Raw genomic sequence first — 15,061 nt, 5'->3', positions numbered from 1 at the left:
GGAGGAACATAGAATTGCGCTCCAAGGCATAGTTGCGCAGTCCAACATACGGGCCCATGTCTTATAGGAGCGTATGCGTATCCTGGGATCACGTGGGCCTTGACCACCAATCACAATGTAGTATTCTCATTCATAGTAATTAGAGCTCCGAGCTCCCAATACTGTTCTATCAATGAGAATACCGCTAAAATCAAATAAAACACCAACATAAAATTTTTTTAAACACTTCACTTTTAAAAAAATTTATAAAAATTGCATTAATTTAATGTTTTGGAGAAAAGTTAATTAAAAAAAAATGTTTTAATAGTGTTAAAAATAAACTTACATTTTGACAGATTACAAGAGCCGGTTCTCGGCATTACGCGCTGAAAACCGGCACTTGCGAGGGCTCTTCGGGCACGTGCGCACATAGTACACACCCAGAGAGGCCGCAATTTTCGGGCCATTAAGATCCACCTGAAGCACAGATCTTAGTATCATCTGCAAATTTGCAGATCATGTCCCCAACACCTACATCCAGATCATTAATATAGTAAAGAGCAACGGTCCCAACACCGATCCTTGTGGGACAGCACTGGTGACCGGTCTCTAAACAGATCCAAATTCATCTATAACTACTTTTTGCCTACATCCTGCCAGCCAGTTCTTAATCCAGCTCAATATATTACCACTAATACCACTAAAGGCTTTGAACTTTTGGAGCAGCCTCTTGTGCTATATCTCATCAAAAGCTTTTGGAAGTCTAATCACACAGGCCCCAAGTTTCCACACGCGGCAAAACAGGCGCCCCTCCGAGCTGGGCGCCCGTTTTTCGCGCTGAAAACGACGCCTGAAAAAAAAACGCGCTATTCTCGAGCGCTTTGCAGCTCGATGTCAGCTTGGCGCGGTGCCCAGGGGGCGGAGCCTACCACTCGCGCCGATTTTGTAAGTAGGAGGGGGCGGGTACCATTTAAATGAGTTTTTTTCGTGCCGGCAACCCTGCGCGTGTGCGTTGGAGCGTTCGCGCACGCGCAGTGTGAAGGAAACATTGGCACTCGGCCATTTTTGTAGTTCTTTGTAGCTGTTCATTTTTTAACATTTTTTAATAAAACCACATTGCCCTTCCATGATCAGCACTGAGGCTTCTTGCAGCAGTGAGAAGGCTGCAGGAAGCCTCAGAAGTTGAGGCAGCCATTTCCCGACGGGCCCGACCGACGGCAGGGGGGCCTCCCCCCCGCCCCCTCCCTGCCGTCGGGAATGGCTGCCTCAACTTCTGAGGCTTCCTGCAGCCTTCTCCGAGCCTCCCCCCAGCTGCCGTCGGTCGGGCCCTCACTGCCTCCCCCCCCCGATGCCGTCGGGAACGGCTGCTGCCGTCGGTCGGGCCCTCACTGCCTCCCCTCCCCTGCCGTCGGGAACGGCTGCTGCCGTCGGTTGGGCCCTCACTGCCTCCCCCCCCCCCCCCCCCCACCGTCGGGAACGGCTGCTGCCGTCAGTCGGGCCCTCACTGCCTCGCCCCCCCCCTGCCGTCGGGAACGGCTGCCTCAACTTGTGAGGCTTCCTGCAGCCTTCTCCCTGCCTGAAAGGCCTACCTGAAGCACTTTCACACAGGTAGGAACATGGTTTATTTAATCTTTTCTTTGCTTCTAAATTTTTATTCAGGTTGGAATTATTTGTATAATATTTGTATAAGTATAACTAAGGATTTATTGTAGAATGTAATGACTTCCCTTCCCCCACCTCGTTCCCGACGCCTAATTTGTAACCTGCGCCTGATTTTTTAATGTGTAGAACAGGTTTTTTCAGGCCTACAAAAATCTTCACTTGCTCCATTCTAAGTTAGTTTGGAGTACGTTTTCACTGTGGAAACTTTCAAATCAGGCGTCAGTGGACGGACACGCCCCCTTTTGAAAAAAAAATTCTGTTCAAAAGTGAAACTGTTCTACATGACTAGAACTGCAGAAAACTTAAATGTGGAGAATTGTGATTTCTAAGATACTCCATTCTCCACCAGTTGCTCCTAAAAATCAGGAGCAAATCATGTGGAAACTTGGGGCCACAATATCTACTGGGCCTCCCTCATCCACCAACTTTGTAAAGTTCTTCACAAAATACAATTAGATCTGGAAGACAAGACCTCCTTTTTATGAAGCCATGTTGGGTATCCTTAATATCTCTCTCTCTCTAGCCAAGTATTCATATATTGCATCCCTAATGATTTCCTCTAGCATCTTACCTATAACTAATGTCAAACTAATGGGCTCATAGCTACCCAGGTCTGTCTTGACACCTTTTTTTAAAGATGGGGACTACATTAGCCTGATTCCAGTCTACAGGAACCATTCCAAGTGCTGGTAAGGATTCTGCCGTTGCCATTTATAGCTCCTCGAGTCCCATATTTTGTTCGTTACTTGTCCCATTCCCACTTTCTTTGCACCAACATCCCTTTTGTCATTTAATCTCTCCTGCCTTCTACCCTATTACAGACCTTCCCTTTTGTTCTTTTCTCCCCTCCCTCCTTTCCCGGTCTCTGCACTTGCTTAAAACCAGTTGCATCTCTAACTTTTTCCAGTTCTGATGAAAAGTCATCAACCTGAAATGTTAACTCTGTTTCTCTCTCCACAGATGTTGCCTGACCTGCTGAGTATTTCTAGCATTTCTGTTTCATTTCAGATTTCCAGCATCTGCAGTATTTTGCTTTCTTTCTAGATTATCTGGGCTACTATCCTTTGTATCTATTTAAAATTGGCTGTTTTCCCCAATCAAGTAGCTTTATCTTGGATTGCTCCTTCTCCTTTTTAATTTGACTATCAAAATGAATTATGTTATGGTCACTGTTTCCTGGATGTTCCCCTACTCTTACATTACCTGACTGCCCCACTTAATGGGCTGAATTATCTGGGGTAGTAGCGGGTGTGATCGGTGGTGGGTCAGGGAGGGAAAGTTGTTATTTTTGACAGCGGATCGGGAACCAGCTGTCAACTCACTCCCACGCACCTTTCTCCGTCATCGCGGAGCTGACCTGACCTGACCGGCAGTGGCGGGGGACCCAACTGAGATGATTATCAAGTAGCTTAAAGGCATTTATGAGCCTTTTTTCATCTACTTTTTAAATTTCCCTACATGGCCATGAGATTCACACAGGTCGAGAACCATGTCTGTCAACCTGAGGCGGGAGTTCCGTGGCCATTGTTTCAGCTGATTACTTGACAGCATGGAAAACAAACCAAAATAAAAACATGTTGATTACACCAGCTAACAGATTGATGGAGATTCTGTTCTACTTGAAAAGCAACTGGTAAATGTTAATTCAGAAATTCCTGAAGGGATGGAAGTGTTACCCTGGATGGTGAGGGAAATACATTTTTCACTGGCCATTCTCGGCTGTTCCCTTCCAACTCAACAGGAATTGCAGTGAATTGATGTGCACTTTAAAAAATAGAAACATAGAAACATAGAAATTTATACTAAATGAAATAACAAATAAAATTACAGTATACCAAAAAAAATCATAAATACAGCACTATATGGAGGGATTTGGCATGAATTATATTTCTACTTCATCCCTGTGAACACGCCAGCCCACTTGTGCGGATATAAATCCCACTGCCTATCCCTCTAATACTGTTTCTCGACAGTTGGCAGAATCCATATGTTCATTCATATTTTCTTTGTTCAGAAAGGATTCATTTTACAGCGCAGAAGGAGGCCAATTCGTATCCCCGTCAGCCGACAAAGAGCTGCACGGCCCTTGGTCAGCAACCCTACAGGTTACATATAAACCTATGAACAATGACGGAAAGGCAAAGAGCACCCAGTCCAACCAGTCCACCTCACACAACTGCGACACCCCTTATACTGAAACATTCTACACTCCACCCCAATCAGAGCCATGTGATCTCCTGGGAGAGGCAAAAACCAGATAAAAACCCAGGCCAATTTAGGGAGAAAAAAATCTGGGAAAATTCCTCTCCGACCCATCCAGGCGATCGAAACTAGTCCAGGTTAGCCGTATTCTATTCCCTGCAGTACTTACCATTATATCTGCGCCGTCCAACAAAGGTCATCCAGTCTAATCCCAATTACCAGCTCTAGGTCCGTAACTCTGCAGGTAACTGCACTTTAAGTGCCCATCCAACCATCTCTTAAAAGTGGTGAGGGTTTCTGTATCCACCGCTCTTCCAGGCAACGAATTCCAGATCCCCACAACCCTCTGCGTAAAGAAGTCCCCCATCAAATCCCCTCTAAACCTTCCACCAACCACCTTAAAACTATGCCCCTTTGTTATAGACCGCTCCACCAATGGAAATAGGCCCTTACTACCCACTATGTCCAGGCCTCTCAATATTTTGTACACCTCAATGAGGTCTCCTCTCAACCTCCTCTGTTCCAATGAGAACAAACCCAGCCTATCCAGTCTGTCCTCATAACTAAGATTCTCCATTCCAGGCAGCATCCTAGTAAATTTCCTCTGCACCCTCTCTAGTGCAATCACATCCTTCCTATAATACGGCGACCAGAACTGCATGCAGTACTCCAGCTGTGGCCTAACCAAAGTATTATACAATTTAAGCATAACCTCCCTGCTCTTATATTCTATGCCTCGGCCAATAAAGGCAAGCATTCCGTATGCCTTCTTAACCAACTTATCCACCTGGCCTGCTACTTTCAGGGATCTGTGGACAAGCACTCCAAGGTCCCTTTGTTCATCTATACTGTTAAGTGGCTTACCGCTTAATGTGTATACCCTTTCCTTATTAGCCCTCCCAAAGTGCATCACCTGACACTTCTCTGAATTAAATTTCATTTGCCACTGCTCTGCCCACCTGACCAGTAGATTGATATCCTCCTGCAGCCCATGACTTTCCTCTTCATTATCAACCACACAACCAATTTTAGTGTCATCTGCAAACTTCTTAATCATACTCTCTATATTCAAATCTAAATCGTTGACATATACCATATAATAAATGTTTGTGATGTTTCTAGTCAAGTTTTTCGCACAGTACACTATGATTGTCCAGTTACACATTAAATCAAGTCATCAACTGTAACAATTTCATCTCCACTGGTTCAATTTGCTTTTAGTCCCTGAATCTAACTAATTAAATTTTTCAGTCTGAGACTTTATGGTGAATTTCTGTGGAGGTCCTCTCACTTGTCCATTGTTAACTTCAATAGAAGATCTGCAGAAATCTCAGAATCACATTGAAAGCACCACGTACACTGTTTGTCAGGGATTCTGCAGCTCTTCCACTGCACTTGCATAAGATTGTAAATCCACCCCTTTACAATTACATTAAAAATCTGATTCATTTTATATATTACCTACACACACATCTTTTATTCGTACTAGTTACTGATACAAAAGTCTATAGATTTGTGACTATAGCACCAATAACTTCCCAATTAATGTACTTTTAAAATTATGTTTTTGATTGTATTTGTAGATGGCATATTACTAAATAATAATATTATTTAAATATTTGTCACTCATATATAACTTTTATTATATTATTGGAGAGTGAAGATTCAACACCCACTATGTTAGATTAAACTTAAAATTTAATGTGGCTAGGGTCCCTTTAAGGATCCTGGCAGAAAATGCATTACCAGACCCGCTCTATCTCATTAGGCCGGGTTATGCGCTGGGCGAGCTTAATAGGCCCCATTAAGATAAGTTCATTTTCTACAGCGGGATCGCCACGGACACGGGACCCGCCAAGGTAAAGAAAATTCCGGTCAATGTCTTAGAACTTGATCCAGGACTATCTCTTTTCTTGTTGAACTAAAAACACATTGGGTCAAAAATTGCAGCCTCACCGGGTCCGTACGATGTGCGCACGCATCCGGCAAAGCCTCGCAAAAAACGGTTCTCGGCGTGCGATGCGCATGCGACGAGAACCAGCTTTTGCGATCTGTCAAAATTTCTTTTGAGCTGTTTGCCCAACCCTTGCCCAGCGGATGTCCTTCAAATTCTTACACCTTGTACCAGCGTAAGAGTTTAAAAACATAGCAAAATTAAATTTAATCAGTCATTTTTATATTAAAAACCCTGTCCATTAAGGTAAGTTCATTTTTAACCCTATTAAAACACATTAAAAATAATTCCAAAAAATATTTTTTTTTCTAAACCATTTAATTATTCAATTTCAATTAATTTTAAATATGAGGTGTTTTATTTATTTATTGTGTTGTGTTTCTTGTTTAAAGGGGTTATTGTCATTGATAGTAATGGGAGGTCTGCACAAACAGAGCTCCCATTACTGGTGCAGCGTCGAAAATCCGGAGTTCCGGAATGCGGACCAATTGGTGGCAGGGTCGGCCGGAATCCGTAAAATGTTCCAGAATCCAGACCCGCCGATTTCGGGGCCCCCCACTGCCTGACCCCGGGCCTTGCCTCCACTTGCCTCGGCCCGCTCGCCGCTGCTGCCCTTACCTCGGAGCCCCAACGCTGCCCGACCCCGGGCCTTGCCTCCACTTGCCTCGGCCCGCTCGCCGCTGCTGCCCTTACCTCGGAGCCCCAACGCTGCCCGACCCCGGGCCTTGCCTCCACTTGCCTCGGCCCGCTCGCCGCTGCTGCCCTTACCCCGCCGCCACTCGGCTCACCTCATTGCTGTCCTTACCTCGGGGCCTCCTCACCGGCCCGTCCCAACACTTCCTCTGTGACGGGGCCCTCCAGCGCGAACACTTCCTTGCCGGCGGGGCCCGCATGAACAGCTCCATCTCGGTGGGGCTCCTGGAGGGCGGGGACCCGCCCGAACAGTGCCCCGGCAACGGGGACCTGCCTGAACACTTTCTCATAGGCGGGACCGCGCCCGAACAGCTTGTCCATGGCGGGGCCCTGCCCGAACAGCTCCACAGCGGCGGGGCCCGCGGCCCAAACAGCTCCTCAGCGGCGACCCCCCCACCCCACTTCTGACCTGAAAGACGATCCAAAGTCCGGAAAAACGCGGAATCGGGAACAGCCTCGATCCCGAGGGTTCCGGATTCTGGACACTACACCTGTATTATCAATGACAATACAGGGTAATAGATAATGTTTGGTGGTCCAGGCCCACGAGATCCCAGGATACGTTCATCTTGAGGACATGTTCCCGTGAGCTGCACAGCGAATAGAGGTCTCCGACCAGAATCCTCTGGGACCACCAGGTATTCTCGGCAATTTTTCTCGGATTGGAGGCGCTTGTCCGAAGGAAGCCTCCGACCGCAATTTCCCCCCAGTTGATCTAGAAAGCAGACCTGAACACATTGCAGAAACTCCTGCCTTTTTTTAAGACTTGCATTAGTCTTACCCCAATCTACCTTTGGATCATTGAAATCACCTATTATTATGGCTCAATTGTATGGTTCAATGGTCTATAATATACTCCCGATAACGTAAGTTTCCTTCCAATTCCTTAATCCTAACCAAATAGATTCACATATTTGCACCATTTCTTATAGCATCTAGTGCTGTAATGGAAAAGGTTGGACAGATCCCACGTGCCTCTGTCCAACCATGCTGGCCCATGTCTGCCATGTACCCGGTGTACTAAATTACTGTGCAAATACGCACAATTATGCAGTCACTGCAGCCTCTGAAAAAAATATGATAAAAATATACACCACTATATCTCCTTTGTAGAACTGTTTTGAAAAATGTTTTAAATCTTTATACAGAGACCATTAATTGTTTGATGCCTGCTTTACTGTTACAACTTGTAGTCTGTTTGTTTCCAATGTTAGCCTTCCATTGTAGACAAATTTACAGAAATTGTAAATGATATGCAAATAAAAACCTAAATCTAAAACAAAAAGTGCTGGCTGTATGAAGCTCTTAAATGGTCAAAAAAAACAATGCTCTATAAAAAATAATGAATGTCTGGGAGGTATTACCATGAAAATGATCTTGTCTTAGGAATCAGATAACGATGACTGCTTCAGCTTTGTTCTTGTAGTCAAAGATGCCAGCTGAACCCCTCGATAATATTAGTTTCCCATAATTATTTCCACCCAGTAAAAACTCACTTGCTAACCTTAGGTATAAGTTAGAAAGGGCACACTATCAAATACTGGATGCCATGTTCAAATGCAGTGACTGCCAACAGAGAGCCAACTGTTGTTATTTCTCTTCATATCTTCTAATCTACTGTATTACCCTGTCAGTTATGTAAATTCTGATTTCCATTTGCAACCGATTCATCATCATTTGTATGTTACAGAACCTACAAGGGAGCAAGCTATCTTAGATCTGGTCCTGTGTAATGAGGCAGGAATAATAAACGATCTCCTAGTAAAAGATCCTCTCGGAATGAGTGATCACAGTATGGTTGAATTTGTAATAGATTGAGGGTGAGGAAGTAGTGTCTCAAACGAGCGTACTATGCTTAAACAAAGGGGACTACAGTGGGATGAGGGCAGAGTTGGCTAAAGTAGACTGGAAACACAGACTAAACGGTGGCACAATTGAGAAACAGTGGAGGACTTTTAAGGAGCTCTTTCATCGTGCTCAACAAAAATATATTCCAGTGAAAAAGAAGGGTGGTAAGAGAAGGGATAACCAGCCGTGGATAACCAAGGAAATAAAGTAGAGTATCAAATTAAAAACCAAAGCGTATAAGGTGGCCAAGGTTAGTGGGAAACTAGAAGATTGAGAAAGTTTTAAATGACAGCAAAGAATGACTAAGAAAGCAATAAAGAAAGGAAAGATAGATTACGAAAGTAAACTTGCGCAAAACACAAAAACAGATAATAAAAGCTTTTACCGATATATAAAATGGAAAAGAGTGACTAAAGTAAATGTTGGTCCCCTAGAAGATGAGAAGGGGGATTTAATAATGGGAAATTGGAAATGGCTGAGAGCTCAAACAATTATTTTGCTTCGGTCTTCACAGTGGAAGACACAAAAACCATGACAAAAATTGCTGGTCACGGGAATGTGGGAAGGGAGGACCTGGAGATAATCACTATCACGAGGGGGGTAGTGCTGGACAGGCTAATGGGACTCAAGGTAGACAAGTCCCCTGGTCCCGATGAAATGCATCCCAGAGTATTAAAAGAGATGGCGGAAGTTATAGCAGATGCATTCGTTATAATCTACCAAAATTCTCTGGACTCTGGGGAGGTACCAGCAGATTGGAAAGCAGCTAATGTAACACCTCTGTTTAAAAAAGGGGGCAGACAAAAGGCAGGTAACTATAGGCCAGTTAGTTTAACATCTGTAGTGGGGAAAATGCTTGAAGCTATCATTAAGGAAGAAATAGCGGGACATCTAGATAGGAATAGTGCAATCAAGCAGACGCAACATGGCTTCATGAAGGGGAAATCATGTTGAACTAATTTACTGGAATTCTTTGAGGATATAACGAGCATGGTGGATAGAGGTGTACCGATGGATGTGGTGTATTTAGATTTCCAAAAGGCATTCGATAAGGTGCCACACAAAAGGTTACTGCAGAAGATAAAGGTACGCGGAGTCAGAGGAAATGTATTAGCATGGATCGAGAGTTGGCTGGCTAACAGAAAGCAGAGAGTCGGGATAAATGGGTCCTTTTTGGGTTGGAAATCGGTGGTTAGTGGTGTGCCACAGGGATCGGTACTGGGACCACAACTGTTTACAATATACATAGATGACCTGGAAGAGGGGACAGAGTGTAGTGTAACAAAATTTGCAGATGACACAAAGATTAGTGGGAAAGCGGGTTGTGTAGAGGACAGAGAGAGGCTGCAAAGAGATTTAGATAGGTTAAGCGGTTTGGCAGATGGAATACAATGTCGGAAAATGTGAGGTCATCCAGCTTGGGAAAAAAAACAGTAAAAGGGAATATTATTTGAATGGGGAGAAATTACAACATGCTGCGGTGCAGAGGGACCTGGAGGTCCTTGTGCATGAATCCCAAAAAGTTAATTTGCAGGTACAGCAGGTAATCAGGAAGGCGAATGGAATGTTGGCCTTCAGTGCGAGAGGGATGAAGTACAAAAGCAGGGAGGTCCTGCTGCAACTGTACAGGGTATTGGTGAGGCCGCACCTGGAGTATTGCGTGCAGTTTTGGTCACCTTACTTAAGGAAGGATATACTAGCTTTGGAGGGGGTACAGAAACGATTCACTAGGCTGATTCTGGAGATGAGGGGGTTACCTTATCATGATAGATTGAGTAGACTGGGTCTTTACTCATTGGAGTTCAGAAGGATGAGGGATGATCTTATAGAAACATTTAAAATAATGAAAGGGATAGACAAGATAGAGGCAGAGAGGTTGTTTCCACTGGTCGGGGAGACGAGAACTAGGGGGCACAGCCTCAAAATACGGGGAGCCAATTTAAAACCGAGTTGAAAAGGAATTTCTTCTCCCAGAGGGTTGTGAATCTGTGGAATTCACTGCCCAAGGAAGCAGTTGAGACTAGCTCATTGAATGTATTCAAATCACAGATAGATAGATTTTTAACCAATAGAGGAATTAAGGGTTATGGGGAGCGGGAAGGTAAGTGGAGCTGAGTCCACGGCCAGATCAGCCATGATCTTGTTGAATGGCGGAGCAGGCTCGAGGGGCTCGATGGCCTACTCCTGTTCCTAATTCTTATGTTCTTATATATGTTGCATCACTTGTATGTTAAATGTATTTAATTTACATTGGCTTTGTGTAATATTGTTCATTTTATTTCTGCTTATTTATTATCTTGCTTGGACATTTGCATCACAAATGTAAACATTCAGAACAGGTTTGTGCCAATTATTTGAAACTAAAATATAGAAAAAATTAAAAATATGATGTTGTGTACATAGCAAAGGCCTGCTTTCCAACTGTAATCACTAGATTTACACAGGGTTACTACAGCTGTGGGTGAAGAATAAGTATAGTGGGGTTAGCAAATTCTTGCAGTGCCTGATGTGAAATGAAGTGTTATGTACAGGAATACATAAAGAAACACTTGCATTTATATAGCGCCTTTCACGACCACTGGATGTCCCAGAGTCCTTTTACAGCCAATTAAGTACTTTTTCCAAGTGTAATCACTGTTGTAGTGGAGGTAATGTGGCAACCAAATTGCGCACAGCAAGCTCCCACAACTATCAATGTGATAATGACCAGATAGTCTATTTTAATTATGTTGATTGAGGAATAAATATTGGCCATGACACCAGGGATAACTCACCTGCACTTCATGGGACTCAGCACAAAACTATGACCAGTGGGAGAATGGAAACATGCAACACATGGCAGTGGTCAATGCGAAAATTAAGCGTAAACCATGGTAGCACATGGGGGAATGAGGACACAGCACAAAACAGCAGTCAATGAGGGGATAAAGGGACATTGCAGTCAATGGGGGAATGAAGGGCTCAGCAATAGGCAGCAGTCAATAGAAGAATGAAAGGACACAGAAGACAGCGATCAATGGGTGAATGGAGGGCTGCAGCAGTCAATCGGCGAAGGAAAGGACACATAACAAGATAGTGGTCAATGGGAGAATGAAGAGACAGTGGTAAATGAGGGAATGAAGGGACAGAGCACATGACAGCATTCCACGGGGAATGAAAGGCCAGAGCATATGAGCGTTCAATGGAAGAATGAAAGGTCAGAACATGAGGCAGAGCTCAATGGAAAAATGAAGAAACACAGCATGAGATAGCATCCAACAAAGGAATAAAGGGCAGAGCACGAGACAGTGGCCAATGGAGGAATGAGAGGACAGAGCTCGGGATAATGGCCAATTAAAGAATGAGGGGACAGAGCTCGGGATAATGGCCAATGGAGGAATGAGGAGACAGAGCTCAGGATAATGGCCAATGGAGGAATGAGGGGACAGAGCTCGGGATAATGGCCAATGGAGGAATGAGGGGACCGAGCTCGGGATAATGGCCAATTAAAGAATGAGGGGACAGAGCTCGGGATAATGGCCAATGGAGGAATGAGGAGACAGAGCTCAGGATAATGGCCAATGGAGGAATGACAGTACAGAGCTCGGGATAATGGCCAATGGAGGAATGAGGGGACAGAGCTCGGGATAATGGCCAATTAAAGAATGAGGGGACAGAGCTCAGGATACTGGCCAATGGAGGAATGAGGGGACAGAGCTCGGGATAATGGCCAATTAAAGAATGAGGGGACAGACATCGGGATAATGGCCAATTAAAGAATGAGGGGACAGAGCTCAGGATAATGGCCAATGGAGGAATGAGGGGACAGAGCTCAGGATAATGGCCAATGGAGGAATGAGGGGACAGAGCTCGGGATAATGGCCAATTAAAGAATGAGGGGACAGAGCTCGGGATAATGGCCAATGGAGGAATGAGGAGACAGAGCTCAGGATAATGGCCAATAGAGGAATGAGGGGACAGAGCTCGGGATAATGGCCAATGGAGGAATGAGGGGACAGAGCTCGGGATAATGGCCAATGGAGGAATGAGGGGACAGAGCTCGGGATAATGGCCAATGGAGGATATACATGGAAACAGTGACTACAATCTGGTGGTACTGTTCTAGATTCTGTTTGTTTTGCTTCTTTTCCCTGATTTCCTTGTTGACCTTCAATACCTGTAGGTTACGTCCATCACTGTACTGACCATACTTGAGTGGTTTGATTTTACCTGGCCAGCCGAGAGTGCCACAGCGAAGGCTCCCGGGGAATGATGCTCCTCTAAGATGGCGGCGCCCGCAACCGCCAGCCGTGGAACGAACCAACAGGGCTAGCGGTGCCGGCGGACGGCTTACAGGGTGACACACAGTTCCGCCGGAGAGTCACGTGGATAGGCTCCGCCCAGCCGGTGCGCGCGCAGCTCAGGCTGCTCCGCGTCAGCGCCATTTACACCGGAAGACGCCATTTGGTTTGAAAATGGGAATTATATTGAAGCCATACAAATAATCACTGCTTTGTGCAGCTGATCGATGCTGACTGCTTTGTGCAATTAACCTGGCAATCTTGCTCTTGTATAAATCTCTCCTAAACATTCTCTGAGAAGCAACGAGTACAAGATAGAGGAGTTAATGTGGGGCTGGGGAATACTGAGTGGGGCACTTCAGGGGGTGGGGGCTCTGAATGGGGCACTTCAGGGGGTGCGGGCAGTGGGGCACTTCAGGGGGTGGGGGTAGTGGGGCACTTCAGGGGGTGGGGGCTCTGAATGGGGCACTTCAGGGGGTGGGGGCAGTGGGGCACTTCAGGGGGTGGGGGCTCTGAATGGGGCACTTCAGGGGGTGCGGGCAGTGGGGCACTTCAGGGGGTGGGGGCTCTGAATGGGGCACTTCAGGGGGTGCGGGCAGTGGGGCACTTCAGGGGGTGGGGGTAGTGGGGCACTTCAGAAGGTGAGGTCTCTGAGTGGGGCACTTCAGGGGGTGGGGGCACTGAGGTAGCTGGGGGGGGGGTACTTTAGGGAAAAGGCTACTGAGTGGGGGGGTTTAGTACTGCGACCACTGCTCTTTATAATTTACAAAACTAACCTGGATTCAATGCAGAGGTCAGATTTACAGATGATCATCAATCAATTGTAGGCGGTCCCTCTAATGAGGATGACTTGCTTCCATAAGAGTTCACAGTTGTTTCAATGAAGGGCCCGATGTTCCAGTCCTGAACTCCAGTTGAGGGGATGGAAGATGCCTGGGCATGAATTTTTTTTAACGTGTGGTGACAGTTGCACATCACCCACCACACGGGCTTGACAGAGCTAGGCCTTTAGTCAATGACAAGGATTAGCCAGGACAACTGGTGACCTGCTCTGCTGCACGGACCTAGTACGCACACATATCGCAGTGTGGGCAGGTCCATGCTGCCCCTGGGCCCTCGGCTCTTCTGGGCCCCGTACCCTCATTCGCCGCACCTCCACTACGATGTTCCAGGGCCTGGCGCACCAGCTCTATTTATAGCCCCAACCTAAGGTGGTGTTCTTACACAGGTTGGGGTGGCCCATTAGGATTGGCAGTGGAATCAGAAGAGGCAGCTCAGAGATTAAAGAGTGAGTTGAACAAGATACGTAAGTACGGTTGCATGCTTCATGAATGGTGTTGGAATACCTAAGGATGAAGCTAAAAGAAGAGCCTTAATAGACTCAACTAAACATACCCAACCAATGCAGAGTATAGAAACGTAGAAAATAGGTGCAGGAGTAGGCCATTCGGCCCTTCGAGCCTGCACCACCATTCAATAAGATCATGGCTGATCATTCATCTCAGTACCCCTTTTCTGCTTTCTCTCCATACCCCTTGATCCCTTTAGCCGTAAGGGCCATATCTAACTCCCTCTAGAATATTTCCAACGAACTGGCATTAACAACACTCTGCGGTAGAGAATTCCACAGGTTAACAGCTCTGAGTGAAGAAGTTTCTCCTCATCTCGGTCCTAAATGGCTTACCCCTTATCCTTAGACTGTGTCCCCTAGTTCTGAACTTCCCCAACATCGGGAACATTCTTCCTGCATCCAACCTGTCCAGTCCCGTCAGAATTTTATATGCTTCTATGAGATCCCCTCTCATCCTTCTAAACTCCAGTGAATACAGGCCCAGTCGATCCGGTCTCTCCTCATATATGTCAGTCCTGCCATCCCGGGAATCAGTGTGGTGAACCTTCGCTGCACTCCCTCAATAGCAAGAACGTCCTTCCTCAGATTAGGAGACCAAAACTGAACACAATATTCCAGATGAGACCTCAGCAAGGCCCTGTACGACTGCAGTAAAACCTCCCTGTTCCTATACTCATCCCCTAGCTATGAAGGCCAACATGCCATTTGCCTTCTTCACCGCCTGCTGTACCTGCATGCCAACTTTCAATGACTGATGTACCATGACACCCAGGTTTCGTTGCACCTCCTTTTCCTAATCTGCCGCCATTCAGATAATATTCTGCCTTCGTGTTTTTGCCACCAAAGTGGATAACCTCACATTTATCCATATTATACTGCATCTGCCATGCATTTGCCCACTCACCTAACCTGTCCAAGTCACCCTGCAGCCTCTTAGCCTCCTCCTCACAGCTCACACCGCCACCCAGCTTAGTGTCATCTGCAAGCTTGGAGATATTACACTCAATTCCTTCATCTAAATCATTGATGTATATTGTAAATAGCTGGGGCCCCAGCACTGAACCCTGTGGCACCCCACTAGTCACTGCCTGC

The 15,061-nt window shown here is 45.9% G+C and overlaps 1 protein-coding gene across 6 annotated transcripts in view; it reads right to left on the bottom strand.

The window, feature by feature from the left end:
* Positions 1–12,682, bottom strand: part of fam204a (family with sequence similarity 204 member A) — a 94,665-nt gene extending 81,983 nt beyond the window's left edge. For 2 of the 6 annotated variants that reach the window (XM_070876560.1, XM_070876563.1), the window contains exon 1: positions 12,548–12,681. Coding sequence is in view for 2 of the 6 variants with exons in the window: in XM_070876557.1 (XP_070732658.1) it covers positions 12,495–12,511 (17 nt within the window). In the remaining 4 variants the exon portion in view is untranslated. Of the gene's footprint in view, positions 1–5,799; positions 5,810–12,494; positions 12,520–12,547 lie in introns of those variants that run through there. The other 4 variants (XM_070876557.1, XM_070876558.1, XM_070876561.1 and 1 more) reach the window with 3 other exon arrangements.
* Positions 12,683–15,061: the final 2,379 nt, after the last annotated feature.

This window comes from Pristiophorus japonicus, chromosome 3 (genome assembly GCF_044704955.1).
Source record: "Pristiophorus japonicus isolate sPriJap1 chromosome 3, sPriJap1.hap1, whole genome shotgun sequence".
NCBI classification, from domain to species: domain Eukaryota; kingdom Metazoa; phylum Chordata; class Chondrichthyes; family Pristiophoridae; genus Pristiophorus; species Pristiophorus japonicus.
Note: the sequence above shows the minus strand (reverse complement) of the source record. Positions and strands in the feature narration are given on the sequence as shown.